Genomic DNA, 20,663 nt, shown 5'->3' on the forward strand with positions numbered 1-20,663 from the left:
AAAATACCTAGGAATAAACTTAACCAAGGATGTGAAAGACCTATATGCTGAAAACTATAAGACATTTTAGAAAGAAATTGAAGAAGACACAAAGAAATGGAAAGACATTCCGTGCTCATGGATTGGAAGAATCAACATAGTTAAAATGGCCATATTACCCAAAGCAATATACAGATTCAATGCAATCCCCATCAAAATCCCAATGGCATATTTTAAAGAAATAGAACAAAAAATCATCAGATTTGTTTGGAACCACAAAAGACCCCGAATAGCCAAAGCAATCTTAAGGAAAAAGAACTATAATGGAGGTATCACACTTCCTGACTTTGGCTTGAACTACAGGCCTACAATAATCAAAACAGCATGGTATTGGCAGAAAACCAGACACATAGACCAATGGAATAGAATTGAGAACCCAGAAATAAAACCACATAAATATGGACAGATAATTTTTGACAAAGAAGCTAAAAACATACAATGGAGCAAAGACAGCCTCTTCAATAAATGGTGCTGTGAGAATTGGATAGCCACATGCAAAAGAATGAAACTGGACTGCTATTTGTCACCATGTACCAAAGTTGATTCAAAATGGATCAAAGACTTAAGCATAAGACCTGACACAATAAACTGCATAGAAGAAAACATAAGTACTAAACTTATGGACCTTGGGTTCAAAGAGCATTTTATGAACTTGACTCCAAAGGCAATGGAAGTAAAAGCTAAAATAAACGAATGGGACTATATGAAACTTAGAAGCTTCTGCACAGCAAAAGAAGCCATTGACAAAATAAAGAGGCCACCAACTGAATGGGAGAAGATTTTTGCAAACAGTGCCTCCGACAAGGGGCTAATATCCGGAATATACAAGGAACTCATGCAATTCAACAACAAAAAAACAAACAACCCAATTGAAAAATGGGCAGAGGACCTGAAGAGACATTTCTCCAAAGAGGACATACAAATGGCAAATAGACATATCAAAAAATGCTCAACATCACTAATCATCAGAGAAATGCAAATCAAAACCACAATGAGATATCACCTCACCCCAGTCAGAATGGCTATCATCAACAAGACAAATAATAACAAATGTTGGAGAGGCTGTGGAGAAAAAGGAACCCTCATACACTGTTGGTGGCAATGCAGACTGGTGCAGCCATTATGGAAGGCAGTGTGGAGGTTCCTCAAAGAATTACGAATAGAATTGCCATATGACCCAGCAATCCCTCTCCTGGGTATCTACCCAAAAAATCTGAAAACATTTATACATAAAGACACATGTGCTCCAATGTTCATTGCAGCTTTGTTTACGGTGGCCAAGACATGGAAACAACCAAAATGTCCTTCGATAGATGAATGGATAAAGAAGTTGTGGTATATATACACAATGGAATACTATTCGGCAGTAAGAAAAGATGATATAGGAACATTTGTGACAACATGGATGGACCTTGAGAGAGTAATGCTGAGCGAAACAAGTCTGACAGAAAAAGCAGAGAACCATGTGATTTCACTGATATGTGGTATATAAACCAAAAACAACAAAAGAACAAGACAAACAAATGAGAAACAGAAAGTCAGACACAGACAATAGTTTAGTGGTTGCCAGAGGGTAAGGGGTCGGGGGGTGGGGGGTGGGAGATGAGGGTAAGGGGGATCGAATATATGGTGATGGAAGGAGAACTGACTCTGGGTGATGAACACACAATGGGATTTATAGATGATGTAATACAGAATTGTACACCTGAAATCTATGTAATTTTACTAACAATTGTCACCCCAATAAATTTAATAAAATAAAATTAAAAAAAAAAAAAAATATGTAGTCTGACGTTCTAGGATGAAGTGCTCTATAAATGACATTTCATCGAATGTGTCATTTAGAGCTGCTGTTTCTTTCTTTTCTGTTTGATCTATCCATAACTGTCAATGACGCATTTAGGTCCCCTAGTATAACTGTGTTTTGGTCAATTTCTCCCTTTAGTTCTGTTAGTAGTTGCTTGGTATATTTCGATGCTCCCTGATTGGGGCCATAAATATTGCTGACTCTTATGTCTTCTTGTTGTATAGTCCCATTTACCATTATGAAATGTCCATCTTTGCCTCTTGTTACCTTTTTCACCCTGAAGTCTATTTCATCTGATATCAGTTAGGCTACACCTGATTTTCTCCGGATACCGTTTGCTTGGAGTGTCAATTTCCACCATTTCACTTTGAGTTTATGTTTGTCCTTGTAGCTGAGATGTGTCTCTTGGAGGCAGCATATGGTTGGGTTTAGTTTTTTGATCCAATCTGCTACTCTGTGCCTTTTTATTTGTGAGTTCAGTCCATTGACATTTAGGGTGATTATTGTTATGTGAGGATTTCCTATTATTCTACCATTAGTTTCCTGGTAACACTGTGTGTCCATTGTTTCTTTGCCTTTTTGTTGTTGTCTATTATTTCTGTGAGGTCGTATTCTATGATTTTTCCCTCTGTTTCTTCTTTTATTACGTTACATATTTCAGTTCTGGAGTTTTTTTGAGTGGTTACCATGATATTTATGAAAAAGAAAGTTTCATATTTAGAATATTCCGTTTTGTTCAGCATTCTTACCTTTTTCCATTCCCATATTCCGGTTCAGGCCTTTACTCTCCCCCCTTTGTTTTGGTTGCTACAAATTATCCCTATTGTTGCTGGTCCAATAGGCTCCTTCAGTATTTCTTGTAGTGCAGGTCGTGTGTTAGAAAATTCCCTCAGCTTCTGTATGTCTGGAAAGGTCTTTATTCTTCCTTCATATCTAAAGGATATCTTTGCTGGATATATTATTCTTGGCTCATAATTTCTCTTTCAATAGTTTAAATATTTGTTTCCACTCCCTCCTGGCTTGTAGAGTTTCTGCTGAAAAATCTGATAATAATCTAATGGGCTTTCCTTTGTAGGTTACCGTCTTCTTTTCCCTGGCTGCCTTGAGGATTCTTTCTTTGTCACTGATTTTTGACAGCTTCAGTACAATGTGCCTTGAGGAGAGGGCCTGTGTCCCAGGAGGATGTCATATCTTAGCAACCATGTCAGTATCTGCCATGCCCACAATTGAGGTCTGAGCTCTTTACCACAGTTAAGAAGCAGAGAATTCATGCCTTTTGCTTCCTCATTCACTGGGCCTGTGATGCCCCGTTGCAAGCTATAACTCAGGGCACCACATTTCACAAGTGAGAAGGGAGGTATACACCTGTGCTTGCCCAAACTGTTCCTAGCAGGCCCTCCCCTTACTCCTAACTGGAGGTCCAGGGGACAGCTTCCAGGCTTCCAGGTCTCACCCTTCCACTGGAGGCCCAGCTCTGCTTTCTCCCTTCTAGGTCCCCATCACTAAGCACTGCTATCCAGGCTCCTCTTACTGTCTACCAACACTCGTGCTCATCTTACTGTCTACCAACACTCGTGCTCATCTTAGAGAATATCCATGTGAGTTCCAGGCGGCTGCCATGGAAAACACCCACATAGTCACCCCCAAGGCATGAGAAATAACAAGGGCCCAGGAGACCTCGGTCCTTGCTTTGGGACCCCCTCCCCGAGAGTATACCTAGCCCAGGAGCTCAAGCTTGCCGTCATGAATGCACAAGCAGTTTTTCCCTACCCTCTTCCTGTCTGAGGTGGACCAAAAGGAGAGACCTCCTGGAACAAAACGGGGAAGACCGTCTTTACCTTTTTTGGCTCGGAGCACTCGCCCTAGCCTCTGAGCCTCCTGTCGCCGGGAGCCACCATGAGATGAGATCTGAATGAGAACATTTGCTTCTGGGAGATCAAATGATGTATCACCCACCTATAGAAATGAAGCAGCTATGTGTCTGGGAAGGTTTTTACATATGAGACAAAAAGAAAAAAAATTCATTCAACTGGCCTCAAATTTCAAATTTCAATTTAGAAAAACAATCACCATCCTCTTCTCTCTGTACCATGGTCTTTTGGAGGCAGGAGGCCTCCAAAGTGTGAATTCTCCTGAGAGCTGCCCTAAAGCTGTCAGGAGCCACAGTCACCACCATCTGTCTCAGCCACATTTCCAGTGTGGCTAGGGGCCCAAAGACAAGAGGACCCTATCAACAGAGGCTCTGTCAGTGATTCTTACTTTTTGCTATAGAATTAGGACTGCAGAAAACCATCCACACTATTAACTGGAGACCAGCAGCACATGTCAGACACATGACCTAGTGGGGGCCACTGCCTGCACTGGGTTGGATTCTGACTGGGAAGCTGCCTCAGCTTGGGGGCTCCAACCATCTAGGTTCCCCCACAGACGTCAAAGTTTGGTGCTGATAGACACAGCCATGATTACCTGAGGTAAACCTCATTTCTTTTGGACTCTGGGTCTGTTTTAATCTGAATGACTATTCTAAACAGTTGGGCCACAGCTTCTAATTGCAAATTAGAACCATCACCAAGCTGGCCGCATACAAGTTTGCACTGTGCTTAGCTTCACCACCACCAAGGCTCACCGGGAGCCTGGGCAAAGGCTGCCCATGACCCACAGGAATCTCCCAGCTCCACAAAAAGAACCTCATCCAAATACCTACTTCTGCCAAAGTAGGTAATGAACTTTTATCCTTTTTATAAAGTAAATACAACTTAAACTTCCTGTACGCCAAAAAGAGGTGGGAAAAACTTTAGTCAAGCAAAAGGACTTTATAGATTATGCATAATACATAAAACCCTAAATCTGCTTGTTCCATTCCCCAGATACTGAACATGTGAAAATGTAAACTGACACATGATGCTCCTTCAACAAACACCAATTCACTGCCCAGAAATTATCCAGTGTCTCCCAGATCCTGGGGTTGTTGGTAACTCACCACCACCCTGCATGCCACACGGACCTTAGATATGAAGATGGTGTTGATTTTGGGATTGTGCTTGAAATTCTGCAGAATCTGCATCCTTTCTCCCTGGGAGGTAGGACCATAGATATAGGGTCTAGAGAAGAACAAAGCTGTATTAGGAAGACCAAAGTATCATTTCTCGATCATCCTGAAAAACACATCGGGGAAAAAGAGCTCCTACAAAGTTCTCTCTCCCAGGAAGTCCCCTACTGTGCAAGAATATCAGGAGACCCATAAAAATGAGTGGCAATACGCCCTCCCAACCCCTCTTCCAACACACACACACAGACGCACACACACACACACTTCATCCCCTCCCCACTGAGCTGAGGTTCAAATTACCATTCCCTTTGGGATTCCCTTCTTTACATTTTTGTTTTTGGACTGTGCTCTTTCCTGCTTCAACGCCTTTAGCTCTAAGCTCAGCATCTATAAAAAGAGAATCCTCCAGATTTCATGAAGCCCAATGGGAGTGGCAAAGGCAATATTATTTGCAAACAAGTTTGGAAGCAACTGTTTCCTAATGACACAGGCATTCCTCAAGGCAGGAGTACAAAGGAACAAACTTTTCCCCACTGACCTCCTATAACACTAAGTTCACAACTCTTTAATTCCCAGCTCTCTGCCAAAGGGCACAACCCTATCTGATGGCCTCACTGGTCATCACCTCTTGGCACCTGGCAATGCCATTCTTCTGCCATTCATGGAATGACCTGGTTTCTGTAACTTCTCAGGGGTGATAACAGTGATTATGACGATGACAATGAAGAGAACAGCTATCAGGTCTACAGGTCCCATCCACACCAAACAGTGTCCAGGGAAGGATCAGAAGGCTCAAGTTTTGATCCTCCACACTACGCTTCCCACCAGTGTGCCAGAAACTGCTAACGGATGTACCTGAAATAGCAAACCCATTGCCTGTGGGGAAGTTGGGCAGGACCTTGGGATAGCTGGACACAAAAGGCTGATGTCCTCCTCAGTCACCCCAACCACTGCAAGCCTATTACACGAGTGTTCAGGACACCACACTAATCTTATTATTTTCTATGTGTCTTATGCTATGAAAAAGGTTGGGAAACTCCACTCTTCAGAAGAGCCTGTCTCTCGATATCCAGGTTTTTAGGTGTTTTTTTCTCCCCCCCATCATCAGGAGAACACAACAGAGCCCTCAGTTTCTGAAGGTTTCCCACACAGGAAATGAAACAGAAGACGAACCATTCTTCAGAAGAGCACCTAACATCTGTTGAACACCTACTAGATGATAGGCACATGGATCTTCTGAGGTGGGTGGTGGAAAGTGCACCTGACAGAGCAAGAGGAGGCTGAGACAGGTGAACACTACTCTCGAGGTCACATAGCTAAGAGGAGTTGCTGGGAGTCACACCCAGCATGTCCGACTCCAAAGTAGGTGTCCCAGCCACTGCCTTACATACCACATCACCTAACAGGCCCTCCTGTGAAGTACTTGAGTGACACCTATTCCTTCTTATTAAGACAGGGAGGAACCCCAAGCTCAGAGACTCCCTGCTGCACAGGATCCACAGGATCATTTTAAAGCAAGAAAACAAGACAGAGAAGAACACTTCTTACATTTATAGGCCAGAGGTACACAAAACAAAGGTAAGTAAAAGCTGTAATGATCTTTCCGGCATCCATGAGACTGCCACGACCTGCTGCCCTTCACTATGCCAGACAGGCTCAGATTCCACAATGCTGGTAAAATCGGTGTCCCTGACCAGGCAGATACTCAGGAGGCTAAAACCAAGGGACAAGCCTCAGGTGTGTTCAAATGTAGGTGTGGGGACGAAACCTGAGGAAGAAGGCTCCAGGAAGAATCTGGACAGAGTACTAAAATCGGGGGTGCAGTGAGGGTGCTAAGGAGGGAATATGACAGAGTAAATATACGCACTGTCTTATTGCCCTCTCGAATTGACACTAATGTGGCAGTAAAGGACTGAAAAGACACAAATCCATTTCCAGTCAAGATTGCAGAGTAGGTCCACGCTGTGCTCACCTCCTATCAGGACATCAATTACAACGGAATTACAGAACAACCATCACTTAGAATCACCTGAAGTCTAGCTGAACCAAAGCACTACAATTACAGACATACAGAAGAAACCACCTCAAGACTGGGAGGAGGGGCAGAGACACAGAACAGTCTGGTCCCACACCCGCATGTCACCATTAAAAATCGGTATGGATGTCTCAGCTGTGGAGGTTCCCCCCAGAAAAGAGAAGGGTTCCCACCACATACCAGGCTCCCTAGCCCAGGGTTCCAGTGCTCGGAAGAAAAGTCCCCACACTTCTCACTGTGAAAACCAGTGGATATTGTGGCTGAGTGAGACAGAGGGCAGCTGGAGTCCCAGGCCCACCTCTTAAAGGGCCCGTGTACAAACTTACTTGCTGACGGACTCACTCACTCCGAACTACAATGCTGGGGCAGTAGCTCAAAAGGTGACAAGGACACACGGGAAGGAACTGAACAACCTGGCTTTAGTGAGGGCTAAAGGGGAAGCTTTCTTTAAGATGGAAGAGATGGCAGGAGTCATTGTTTTTTTGTTCAGCCCTCTCCTCTCCCGGTATGCAGATGCAGGCAGACCCCATATCTGAGTCTCCATTAAACTGGCTATCACCTTTCATCTGTCCTGCCCTAGTGATTCCAGGAGACCCCACTCCACCCAACTTTTGGGCAGCCCATGCCACTTCCAGTGGCTTTTCCGTACAATCTGTTTTAGCTCATGCTGCTAACTTTCCTAAAAATCTCTCAAAGGTTCGCAAAACCCAAACAAGCAGCATCTGGCTTCAGCATGACCCATACCTGTGGTGAGCAGCCCTAAGCCGGGCACTAGCAACAGGCAGACTTGCTTCTCAGATTAGGCTCTCGAGGCACCTCTATGCCCAGTGTGGGCAGTGGCCATCTGCGGGTTGCTATGTGGCTCATACCAGGTGGCCTCAGGCAGGGCACAGACTGCTGCTAAACTTGGCCTGCAGCAGGTTGCTCCCAGGAGTCTCCCGGGCTGGCACACTGGTGGCAACCTTCAGAATAAGCCAGAGAATCACCTGGCCGCATCCAACAATGAAACACCCAAAGAGCAAACGGCGCAGGCACCAGCACCCTGCTAAAGTGAACCCTGCTCTACCTGTAGTCAGCCCTTGCACTACAGCTGCTCCACTGTAGTCACGGCTAGTCCTCACAACCAATCAGCCTGAGGGCCAATCCCTCCCACTGACGTACGAACAGTGAGCAAGGCACAACTACAATAGGAGGGCACACAAAACCCATACAAGGGACACACACGGAGTACTCGGCTCTGGTGACAAGAAAGACTGTGCCACTGGGCCCCAAAGGACACCTACTACATAAGGCCACCTTGCCAACACTGGGAGACATAGCAGATTTATCTAATACATAGAAACAAACACAGGAGGCAGCCAAAATGGGGAGACAGAGAAACATGTCCCAAATAAAAGAACAAAACAGAGCTCCAGAAAAAGAGCTAACCAAAATGGAGACAAGCAATCTACCAGACAGGATGGGAAAAAGATAGTTCATGAAAATGGAAACAACAGCTGAGGTAGTAATGCTTATACCAGACAAAATAGACTTTAAATCAAAAACTATAACAAGAGACAAAGAAGGACCTGGTAATCCCACTTCTGGGTATTTATCTGAAGAAACCCAAAGTGCTATTTTGAGGGGACATGTGCATCCATATGTTCATTGCAGGATTGTTTAGAATGGCCAAGATGTGGAGGCAGCCTGGGTGTCTGTCAATAGAAGAACGGATAATGAGTAAGTGGTACACACGTACAATGGAATACTGCTCGGCCATAGATGGGAATGGGCTCTTGCCATCTGCGGCGGCATGGATGGACCTGGGGGGAAGGTGTTGTGCTGAGTGGAGTGTGTCAGACAGACAAAGACAGATGCAATGTGATTTCGCTTATATGCAGAATCTAAAGAACAAAAACCAAAACAGAAACAAACTCATAGATACAGAGAACATTTTGATAGTTTTCAGACTGGAGAGGGGTTGGGGGTGAGTGACAAAGGGGACGGGATTAAGAAGTGCAGATTGGCTGTTACACAGTAGTCATGGGGATGTAAAATACAGCATAAGAAATACAGTCAATAATGTTGTAATAACTATGTATGGGGTCAGATGGGTACTAGATTTGTTGGGGTGATAGATGGGAAGGGGTTGGGGGACAGGGTGAAAAAGGTGAAGTGATTAAGAAGTAGTTACAAAATTGGTAGTTACAAAACAGTCATGGGGCTGTAACTAAAACATGGAGAATACAGCCAGTAATATGGTAATAACTATGTACAGTGCCAGGTGGATACTAGATCACTTATTAAATTATACAAATGTCTAACCACTATGCTGTGCACCTGAAATTAATGTAATATTTAATGTCAAAATAAATAAATAAAGTGTGAAAAAGACGTAAACCCACAAGGGCAAAGATAACAGGAGAAGAAGTAACAGCAGAATAGGGGAGTAACACCAGGGAAGTCAAGAAGCAGATGGAGGCAAGCATGGTAAATGAGCTAGGGACTAGAGAAAGCAGAGCCCAAAGCTGGCAGGAGGGAAGGCCAACAGAAACCAGTGCACCTTCTATGCAGCACACAAGAGCATTTGGGAACTAGTCACCAGCTTCCTCTAAAGGAACGTGGTGAGGAGGCTGCAGACAGAGGACTGGCAGATGTGTGTATGAGGAATAGCAGCCAGGAGTACTTCCTTGCACCTGGAAAAAACCTAGAGGCTCACTTCCTGGACTCTGAGCAGCTCTGTACTTAGGGCTCTCAGGCACTGCTAAGGGCAGAGGCAATGAAAGTGAAGAATGAAGGGGACCCTCCCCCACCACATGAAAAATGAAGGGGACCCCCCACCACAAGAAGAATGAAGGGGATCCCCCACCACTTGAAGAATGAAGGGATCCCCGCACCACATGATGAAGGGGATCCCCCACACACATGCTGATAGCCAGGACACCAGAAGATACATGTCTGGAGAAACTGTCCCCCACAAGAGAAAAGACCCAGAGAGTTAGCACTTGGCAAGTTCTTAACAAATTGCCAGGTCCCTGCCCAGTCATGCCACGGTGAGGTGCACAGGTCCACAAACCCGCAAAGCTATGCAGGAAGGCCAATCGACTTTCTAGTGACCGGCTCTTAAACAAGAAAATACAACCAAGGGATACCAAAAATCCAAAGGGCTCTGAAGGTGAAACAATCAAAACAAACAAAAATTTGAAAAAAAGACAGACTGTGTAGGGAACAGAAGAAAGCTTTAAAAGCTTTAACAGCCGCCCCACCCAGAGAAGACACTGTACTCATGAAACAAGAACGGTTAGCAATAAAGAACACTTGGAAATTCACAAAAGCTTCAATAGAAGGGTTGGAAGACAAAAGGGTAAAAAATAGGAGAAAAAAGATCAATTTGGAGAAGCTGTTTAGAAGATATAATATCTTACCAGCAGGGATTCAAAAAAGAGAGACCAGAGAAAACAGCAGATGAGTAACAAAGAAAAGACAAACTCTTGACTGAAGCACATGAGTTTCCATACTGAAGGGGTCTACCGAGAGCCCACCACAAGAGGAATAAAAGACAACACTAGGAGACAATGTTTTGAAATCTCAAAAAAGAAAACAAAGATTCTGAAAGCTTCCTGAGAGGGGAGCACACAGGCACAAGCGATGACATGCAGAGAGGGAGGAGTCAGCAGGGCAGCCAGCTTCCCAGCAGCTGCACTGGGGTCCCGAGAGAAACGAGCTCTCCCTGTAACACTCGGAGGCCCAGCCAAACTACTGATCAAGTGTGATGCTGAATAAGGACATCTGCAAGCAAAGTCTTAAAAAATTTTCCTCCTACATGAGTTCTCTCCAGAATTTACTGGCGAATCAAGTCACTCATCAAAATGAGTGACCAAAAAGGAGGAAACGGGAGATACAGAAACAGGGGCGGGAGCACAGGGGATTCACAGGACGATGACAGAGGGGGGCCCAACGATGATGGCTGGGCAGCATCTCTAGTCCTAGGGAGCAAGCAGGCCAGAGCGGAGCAGGACCAAGTGCGGCAGGGATCCTACCAGGGAAACAAAGAAGAAAGGGACTGAGAGACTAGCGGACAGGTCTGACCCTACTGAGAGGGAGTGTATGGCTGCATGAAGGGTCTGAAGAGGAGTAATTAAGTGGAGAGAAAACCAAACAAAAGCAATAATGAAGCAATTATTAACTCCAGAAAAAAACAAATGTTTACAAAAAAAGAACATGTAACCCTAGTACACTATATGCTTGGTTTGAACAATATTTACACCATAAAATAATGTAACACTGAATACTAACTTAACCCCAAACGTATTTGGGAACACAGGGGTCAAAGGAATGGTGTATGTAAGAGCTAAATTCTCAACTGCCGTAGTAGGAAGTTAACAGGTCGCTTCTATAATTAATAATCAAGAAATTGCTATATAAATTATTACTTAGCAATATGAAGGTAAACAGAGAAGAGCTGAAAGTGGCTGCCTCTGGGGAACAGGAATTGTGGCTGGGAAGACAGGTACAAAGAACTCCTGTTTTTCATAACAATCTATGATACTCCGATAAAAAAATAGAATCTTTTCTAAATTAAAAAAGGTGCAATATCAGAAATTTAAGAAACTTAATTTTTCTGTGTCTGTTTTCTCATCTATAAAATGGGAATACAATGACCTCATACGCTGAGGTGAGGATTAAAGCACAGCTTGCTAAAGAGAAGGTGGTCTAAGTGCATTCTTCCCTCTGCATCCTACCCCACAAGAACGAAGGCCAGTCTCCAGAGGGCCGTGCCTTCTGCTCACAGCAGCTGAAGCCCTCTGTCAGTGCAGCAGGAAGGTTGGTCCTCTTCCTCCTCACCCTGGTGGGGCTACAGGCTGGCGAGGACTCTGGTGGGTGTTTCCTAAGAAGCTCTTTCTCAACGCCAGGCCACACCTGGATGCTGACCCAGTCTGCCTTGCCTTCCTGGTCCCTGGCCCACCTAGAATGCTCATTTGGCCTGACACTCCCAATGACAACTCGTGCCCACCTTTGGAGCCCAGCTGTAAAGCAGCACGATTCTAGCCCCTAGTCCCTGGGCTCAGGGTGACCAAGCTCCCGTATCTACATGCTCTAACCTGACTCCGACCACCTGCTCCTCTGTCTTTCCTGGTTTCTGGGACGGGGGCCACAGGACCAGAACCTGTAGATCCTAGGAAGTTCCTGAGAGCTTCGAGAAAAAAACAGGCACCTTCTACACTCTCACATGGGGAGGTAAACTGGCTTTAGAAGCAACACCTAACTTCTACGCCCTTACTTGTTCAGCCGAATGGCGTACTCCTTCAGGGCAAACACGTTATCAGCGAAGACAATAATCTTGTCGTTCCTCCTTTCATGGAACTTGATCAGAAACTGGCAAGCTCTGAATTTGTTGGGATTCATCGTATACAGCAAGATGCGCTTCTTGGTTTTGATTGCCACGTACTCCCTGTAAAACTCAGGAGACATCGGGCACCAAACCTGTGATACAATAACCGGGGATCAGTTTGCAAGTTTAAACATCACCTGATTAGAAACTCCTGAAAGACCATTCATTTAGCAAAATTAACTTTAAAACAAATTAAAACAAAACCAATGGTATGTGAATTATCTCAGTATAACTGCAAACACACACACACTCACAAAACCAAACCTAGTACCTAATGCTGAACCAGTACACTCTTTCGTGTTAATCAGTTCACAAAGATTTTCAAATGTATCGATATCCAGGGAATTATTTTCATAGCAGCTCCAAGTGAGGGAAACCAGAACTCAACCAGTGATGCAAGCAATACTTCCCACTTAGATCACACCCCACACACAAGTCCACACACAGCACTGCATGCAGAACTGCACACACACATCTTGGCTCTGTCTGTTGAGTGAGCCTGGCAACGAACACACCTAGCACCCAGATCCTGGTGTGTAAATTACATTCTCTACTGAAAAGCTCCGTGGAGAAATGGCTGATTCCAGGGCCAGGGCAGGGCAAGTACCAGATGAGTCAGAAATATTTTGCTGGGCCACAAAGCAAGGAAGTGCTTAAAGAAGGATGGGACATAGAAGCCACCTTGAAGGTAGTCCCCCCACTGGTCACATCTGAGACAATCTCAGCATCCAAATCAGAATGGCAGTAACACTCCAGAGGGCCTCCTCTGTGCCAGGCTCTATGCTTGGGCTGCTGACAAGCTAAAGGAAGCTCAGGGAAGTATACTGAAGTGTTATGAGTTTTAAAGGTCTCAAGGCTGTGTACACATATAAAGAGCCCTCTGGGAGCTTTGCACTGGCATAGGCCACAAAGCCTCCACCAACGGACTCCAGTGCCACTTCTGTGTGATCACCACAAACCATTTCTTCATGCTGCCACCACTGTGGAATTATCTGCCATTACTATATGCCAAACTCGGTGCTGAGCTCAAATCATTAAGTTTTGCTGTTAATATTTTCTGGTTCCCTCTGGGTCATATCCTGTAATGACTCCTACTTCTTTATAACCAAAGCAATTCTCTTTCCACAGTAAAATCTTTAAAATCCTGCATTTCACAGACTATGAAACATAAATGGCCAAAAAACATATAAAAAAAATTCTCAATGTCATTAATAAAAAGGAAAATACAAATTAAGACCATAAAGGAATACCATTTCACACTTACGGGGTTAACAAAAATTAAAGGAAAACAATTCAATATTAGGTACTAGATAGAGATGGAGCGACCTCACTCGCCAGTGATCAGTGTTACTTGGTGCCGTCACTTTGGAAAACAGAGTTTCCCGTGACGTGACTAGGAAAGTGCACATCTGCAGAGTATATCTGCCAGAGCAGTGGCCTTCAATCTTGGATCACTCTATGTCACAAACTAAACATTCACACACACAGTTTTAGGAAATAACATATACCCTTAATACATATCATGCATTCTGTTAGATTCCATTCTATCCTGGTCATGACCCACCAAAGTGATGTCACCATCTACTACAGGGTCAGTCCACAGTGTGAACGAGTTTTAGAAAAACTCTGACACAAGGGTCCCAAGAAACAGATACAATATTTGCAGTAATATTGTCATTACAGCAAAAACACTAAGCTCCAAATTTAGAGAGACAGAAAATAAATCAGAGGCTAGCTAGGCGGGAGTAGAGGTGGGGACACATTGCAAATGGTCACTTCTGGGATAACGGAAATGTCCTAAAAGTGGGTTGTGGGGATAGCTACACAACTCTACATTTAATAAAAATCACAGAAGTTATAAATCACAGTATTTACTTACATAGGTGAATGTCATGGAATTTAAACTAAACCTTGGTAAAGCTGTTAAAAAACTTACCAACCCAAATGTGTGTCAACATTAGAAAAGATTTTTGTATTTTCACTGCTGTGTAATATTCCATTACATACCAAATTGTGGTATATTTGCACAATGGAATAATACAAAGCAATTCAAAGGAATGAATTACAGCTATGTTCATCATCAAAAAAAAAATGCATTGTGCAAAGAAAAAAAATACTTAGCAAACAAGTCACACAACATACATAACCCGTTTCTATTTGTACGAACAGAAAGATTAAAAAAGAAAAAAAGGCAAAGCGAAACAACATGTTTACGGAATTATACACAGGAGGTAAAATAATAAGGAAAAGCAACAGAATGACAAAGCTAAGCTCCAAGACACTGGTGCCCTGGCAGGGGTCCGCAACTAGAGAGGAACAGGGCCCCCAAGGTCCTGGCAGTGTTATCTCCTAAGATGGGTGGTGACTGCACAGATACAACTAAAGGGCAGGGAAGCTTTGCAACTGAGCTAGTCTCCTGCACAGGGTTGTCACACTGAGCTTTACCCACCCTTTCAGGACAAAGGCCACCCTACTGGTGCCATCAAGTGACAGGCATTTTAAGTTGCGAGAAAGGATTTCTGTTGTTGTTGCTTCTGAACATGTATTTTTAACATATACCTGTGCAGGTATTCGTTATACAACAATATTGGAAAAATGTCTTCTTAGAAATAATATAATCAAGGTCATAGGCACCTTCTGGGTGAATCAAAACCAACAGCTTTTGGCACGTGGGCATGGCCTGGGTGAAGGTGGGCAGGAACACGCTAAAGAGCTCACTTTCAGAAAGGAGAAGGAGCGTGGCCTTGGAGCTGGCCTAACTTGGATGAGCAACTTCCTTCACCGTTGACTGGGTGCCCTGACAGGGTTTTGTCTCATGTCTGGGCAGTGGCAGAACACCGCCGCTCACAGGGGCCTGAGAGGACTGCATGAGGGCCTGACTGTGGGTCTGAGTCATGTCCTGAGCTACCTCCGCACACTGGACTTTCGCGATGTAGCCGACATTCTGCAGCTCCATCCAGTTGGCTTCGTAGAGCTTGGGCCCGATCAGAAAATTTAAGTCGACAATTTTGTCATCTTCCCGGACCAGCGTTGCAGTCAATCCCAGCTTGCAGTGGGCCTGCACGATGGTGAGCACCCGCCGGAACATCCTGGCTGGGGAAACAATTGGCGAGTCACACTGTCACTTGTTTAAATGCTCAAGTACTACACAAAGCCTTGCAACGTACACTGGCCTGTGACATTACATGGGCTAAGCCCTGGATTTCTGGACCATAGGAAGCTGGCTCTAGAAAGGAATGACAGTATGGGAATGCCAAATCATCCCTGCTAGACCTCAGCAAAAGAAGGCAGGAAAGAGCAAGAGGACAAGAGGGAGAAGCTCCAAGTTAGTGAATCCCATGCTCTTCCCCCACTGAATCCCACTCCGCTAAACCCCATGCTCTCCCCACCACCGCAGACCTGTCAGCAGGAGTACCAACAGCAGCTTGAAACACAAACTACAACACTCAGCATGCCACTGAGCTCTGAATTATGCAAGGGATTTGTTCACACTGAAACCGGCACCTAGGACACCAGGGAGATGGCTGGGTATCTGGGAGGGTCAGAGGAACAAAACGATTTGCTCAGCTTCCTACCTTCCCAGAAACCAAGAAGAAAACAGTGAGAGTTGAACCCAGACCCCCCACCCACTTTAGGAAACTCCCTTCTCCACAGTCCTCCAATTAGTTTCATTTTGGTCCACCGGCAACTTCCTGTATTCATTTCTTTTGAAATGTTCTACTTCTTTTGATTTATCAAATTAAATAAACACATAAAAGTGCATGAGACATTAATTTTAAAAGACCTAATTTATGAGTTACCATGGCTCACCTTTTAAAAATTCTAATACTTGACTCTTGAACAACAGAACTTTGAACCGCATGGGAACATAAAGGTTAACTGTATTTCTGATCCAAGGTTGGGAATCTGCGTGATTCATAGGCTCACTGGTGTCCCTAACCCCCGAGTTGTCCAAGGCTCAACTGTACTCTGAAGGAAGGTTAAAATGTTTGAGTGATACTTACCTTGCAATACAATTAAATAAAGGTAAGGTTAATGATAACAGTGATTAACAATCTGACGAATGAGAGGTCAGACTGCACCAAAACACAAACCAAAAACGTAAGAACAGTGAAATGAGGGCTGGCTAACCCCAAGTAAATGTCCAGGTCTCATGGAATTTCACATACTGAGGCCTAATATGGTTTGCACACATGCTTGGAAGACAAACAAAAAACCAGTGTCAGGGTAGCCAAGGACCCCAGACCAGGACACCCGCATCAGAAAGACACGGTAGGCATGGCCCTCGAGACAACGACCTAACGTGGGTCCAGGGAGGCAGCACTGGGGAAAGCCCAAGGATCATGAACCCCAGGGAAGCACAAGTCAGACCCTGCCCGGTTACTGCAGACAGAAACAAGCCCTCCCTGGGGCATCACCCTGACGACGCTACACTGACAGCCATGATGGCCATCACAGGGAAAGAACATACATACAACGAAGGGCACAGCTTGATAAATTTTTCCAGATACATATGCATTACCTGTGGAACCACCCAGATAAAAACGAGTGTTCTTAACACCCCGAAGTCTCTGCTCTGACTCCTGTCAATACTAGCACTCTCCCTCAAGGACACCATGACTGACTTCAGGTACCAGCGAAGACGTCTGCCTCCTTTTTGAATTTCCTAAAAATGGCATCACAGTACGTACTTTTTGTGTGTCGTTTGTTTCACTGGACATGATGTCATGGTTGTCACCTGACATTTATTTGTGTGACTCTGTTTGTCCCTCCCACTTTTGCCAAGCACAGTGCCAGCTACTTAAAAGGTTCTCGATAAATACTTGTTAAAAGAATGAAATTGGGGGCCAGCCCGGTGGCTCAGGCGGTTAGAGCTCCATGCTCCTAACTCCGAAAGCTGCTGGTTCGATTCCCACATGGGCCAGTGGGTTCTCAACCACAAGGTTGCCACTTCAATTCCTCAAGTCCCGCAAGGGATGATGGGCTCTGCCCCCTGCAACTAAGATTGAACAAGGCACCTTGAGCTGAGCTGCCGCTGAGCTCCCAGATGGCTCAGTTGGTTGGAGCGCATCCTCTCAACCACAAGGTTGCCGGTTCGACTCCTGCAAGGGATGGTGGGCTGTGCCCCCTGCAACTAGAAATGGCAACTGGACCTGGAGCTGAGCTGCACCCTTGACAACTAAGACTGAAAGGACAACAACTTGAAGGTGAACATGCCACAACTAAGATCGAAAGGACAACTTGACTTGGAAAAAAGGCCTGGAAGTACACACTGTCCCCCAATAAAAGTCCTGTTCCCCTTCCCCGATAAAATCTTTAAAAAAAAAAAAAAGAATGAAATTGGCACAGTGCCTCCCATGCGTTAAGCGCTTAATATATGTCAAGTGCTTCTTGCCAATATATGCCAAGAACTTCTTATTAATATACAATGGCCTGACAGGGGTCCTATTGGAAGATCTGTAAAAGAACACAGCAGTCTTTATATTTTGAGATAAATCTCAACAATGTGGTAAATATTTAACAGTCCAGGAACTTATTCTGATTTGCTAGAATTCCCTTATTTCGTATTTGCTCTGGTCTGGTGAGCGTGGTCAGGCCATGGGGCTTACAGGGCCTGAACTCAAAATTCCTTCAAAGCTGTTTGGTTTCACTCTTCTATCCAACCAGGGACAAGATGACCCAGGGGACCACAGGGAAGATAGAGACACACATGGCGAGTGTGAACTGTGGGGCACTCCGCTATAACCTCACTACCAGGTGACCAATCCCAAGCCTGGCTGCCACCTTCTGGGGCCTGGGACCCAGGTTAAAGAGGAACACCAACATATACTAACTACAGCCTCAAGCCTTCCTAAACTTCAAACACAGATGATACAATTTTCTGTATCATCAATTTCCAATCCAATCAGACCTAATATCCACCCTCTTCCAATTTATTTTTCTTTTAGTTTTTAAATTATTACACAGTAAAACTGACCTTTTCCTGGGGGGTAGGTGGGATCGGTTTTATAAATTTTAACACATGTACAGATTTGTGTAACCACGATTATCAGGATACAGACCAATCCATAACCCCAAAACCACCTGCATGCCCTCCATTTATAGCCACACCCTCCTCGCCCCACCCCTGGCACCCACTGATCTGTCCCCATCACTATAGTTTTCTTTTCAAGATGTCCCATCAAAGGCATCACACACTATGTAACCTTGGGGACTGGCCAACCCCACAGCGAGCGACTCTGCACACAAGTGTCTTCCTTCCCACTGTGGAGCAGCGCTCCCAGGGACAGACGCACCATTCAGTCACCCACTAACAGGCATGGCGCCTGCTGCTAGGTTTTGGAAATTATGACTAGAGCTGGAATAAACATTCACAAACAGGTTCTTGTGTGAACTGATTTTTCATTTCTCTAGGATGGACACCCAGGGGTAGGACTGTGGGGTCATGTGGTAATTTCCTAATAAACTGCCAAACTTTCCCAGAGCAACTGCACATTCTGCACTTCCTCTGGCAATGTGTACAAGTTCCAGTTGCTCCGTACTCTACCAGTACTGGGTATTGGCCATATTTTTCACTTTAACCACTCTAATAGGTGTATACTAGCATCTCACTGTGGTACTAATTTGCATTTCCCTGAGGGCTAATGATGCCACCTTTTCAAATACCTATTAGCATCTGTATATACTTTTTGGTGAAATGTCTATTCCTGTCTTCTGCCCATTTTCTAATGTTGCCATTGCCTGAATGTCTAATAGGCCATCAAATTAACACGTCTAAAGCCTAACTCCTCAATATCGTCCTCCAAACCTGCTCCTCCTATAGTTTTCCCCCTCTCTGTTAATGTCCACTCCCTCCTTCAAAGTGCTCAGGCCAAAAACCTTACAGTCATCCTATACTTCCGTCTCTCAGCTCCCACATCCACCCTGTCAGCCTCACCTTCACAACGCATCCAGAATTAGATCACCTTCGTTCTTACTGGGTCAAGCCTCTTCTTGGGGTTCCAACCCATGTAGCAGCTGCTACACTTGCTTCCTTCAGTCTATTCCAGCACAGCAGCCAGGGTGATAGTTTTCTAGCACTAAGTCAGACCACGTCACCTCTGCTCAAATTCCTCAAACGGCTCCCTACCACTCAGAGTATAAGCCTTACCATGACCTACGAGGTCTAACAGGATTTGCCCCAACACGCTACTGTCTGCCCCTCTCCAACCTCGGCTTTGCGTGCTCTCCTGTCTGTTCTCCTCTAGTCACAGGGCCACCATGCCAAGCACTTTCCCGCCTCAGAAAATTGCACCATATTCCTTCTACCTGAGAGGCCACTGATCTCTACCTGTGGCGTAGACATCTAGGTATACTGGGTATCTTCAGACACCCCAGATGTGCTATAGGAGCTCTCATTACACAGAAAAAACCAGATGCCAGAACCATTTCACAATATTTTGAATACTCCATGTGAAAATGCCTCTCATTTCATTTCATTCATAGTATCTCTAACTGACACTTCATTTACCAACAGTTTGTCTGATCAAGAAAGGTTTGCCTGGAATAAAAGTGTCAGGCGGGATCTCTGGTCCCGCTCCCCGCATAAGAATGCAGGATGTGGCTAGGCCAAAAAGGAACACCCACGGAGCCATAGATAGGGGAGTCACACCACTGTAGTCTCGCTGGTGGCTGGGTTAGAGATACAGGAGGCAGGAGCCACACGATCCACAATCCGCTCTCCACCACTTACTAGCTCAAACACCATCTTCTTGCCAGCCCCCTCGTTCTGTTAGCGTAGCCCCAGCAGTTATATCAGTGGCCAATGGCTCACTGGTTATAGCTGACGGCCATCCAATCACAGCTGACGGTCATCTACTACCCAAGCCAGCACCTTTCCACGTGAGGACGAGAGCCTGGAAACTGCACTCCTGGCTCTGTCCCCATAAAAAGAAACACACTATACATGCACGTTACAACGTGGATGAACCATTATGTGAAGTGAAAGAAGACAGATACAAGAAAATACACCTGATTCTGTTAATATGCCGGATGTTCCCAGAAACGGCTATGGAGTGAGAAAGCCATTTGGGGCTGCCTGGGGCCAGCGAGGAAAACAAGAACTACAAATGAGTATGAGGGAGAGATTCTAAAACCAGACCACGGTGACCGAGGGCTGCACAACTACATAAACTTACTAAAACTCTTGAGTTGTATCCTTATAGTGGGTGGATTCTAGAGTATATAAATCGCATCAATGTAGCTGTTTTAAATAAAAGGATTGCCTGCAATACTAGAAGGAGGGCTTCTGTAATATATTAAGAATCAAAAACCACAGCCTTCAAATAAAACAAACAACACTACCGCAAGGACTTTATAGTCG

At 44.8% G+C, this 20,663-nt stretch overlaps 1 protein-coding gene across 16 annotated transcripts in view; it reads right to left on the reverse strand.

The window, feature by feature from the left end:
- Positions 1-20,663, reverse strand: part of ERCC3 (ERCC excision repair 3, TFIIH core complex helicase subunit) — a 77,497-nt gene that overhangs the window by 50,382 nt on the left and 6,452 nt on the right. For all 16 annotated transcript variants that reach the window (XR_016019873.1, XR_016019865.1, XR_016019869.1 and 13 more), the window contains exons 9-12: positions 15,210-15,394; positions 12,191-12,393; positions 4,851-4,947; positions 3,685-3,802 (exon numbers count right to left, since the gene is read on the reverse strand). Coding sequence is in view for 5 of the 16 variants with exons in the window: in XM_088794606.1 (XP_088650732.1) it covers positions 3,685-3,802; positions 4,851-4,947; positions 12,191-12,393; positions 15,210-15,394 (603 nt within the window). In the remaining 11 variants the exon portion in view is untranslated. The remainder of the gene's footprint in view (positions 1-3,684; positions 3,803-4,850; positions 4,948-12,190; positions 12,394-15,209; positions 15,395-20,663) is intronic.

This window comes from Rhinolophus sinicus, chromosome 17 (genome assembly GCF_057876585.1).
Source record: "Rhinolophus sinicus isolate RSI-liver-muscle chromosome 17, RSI-T2T, whole genome shotgun sequence".
NCBI lineage: Eukaryota > Metazoa > Chordata > Mammalia > Chiroptera > Rhinolophidae > Rhinolophus > Rhinolophus sinicus.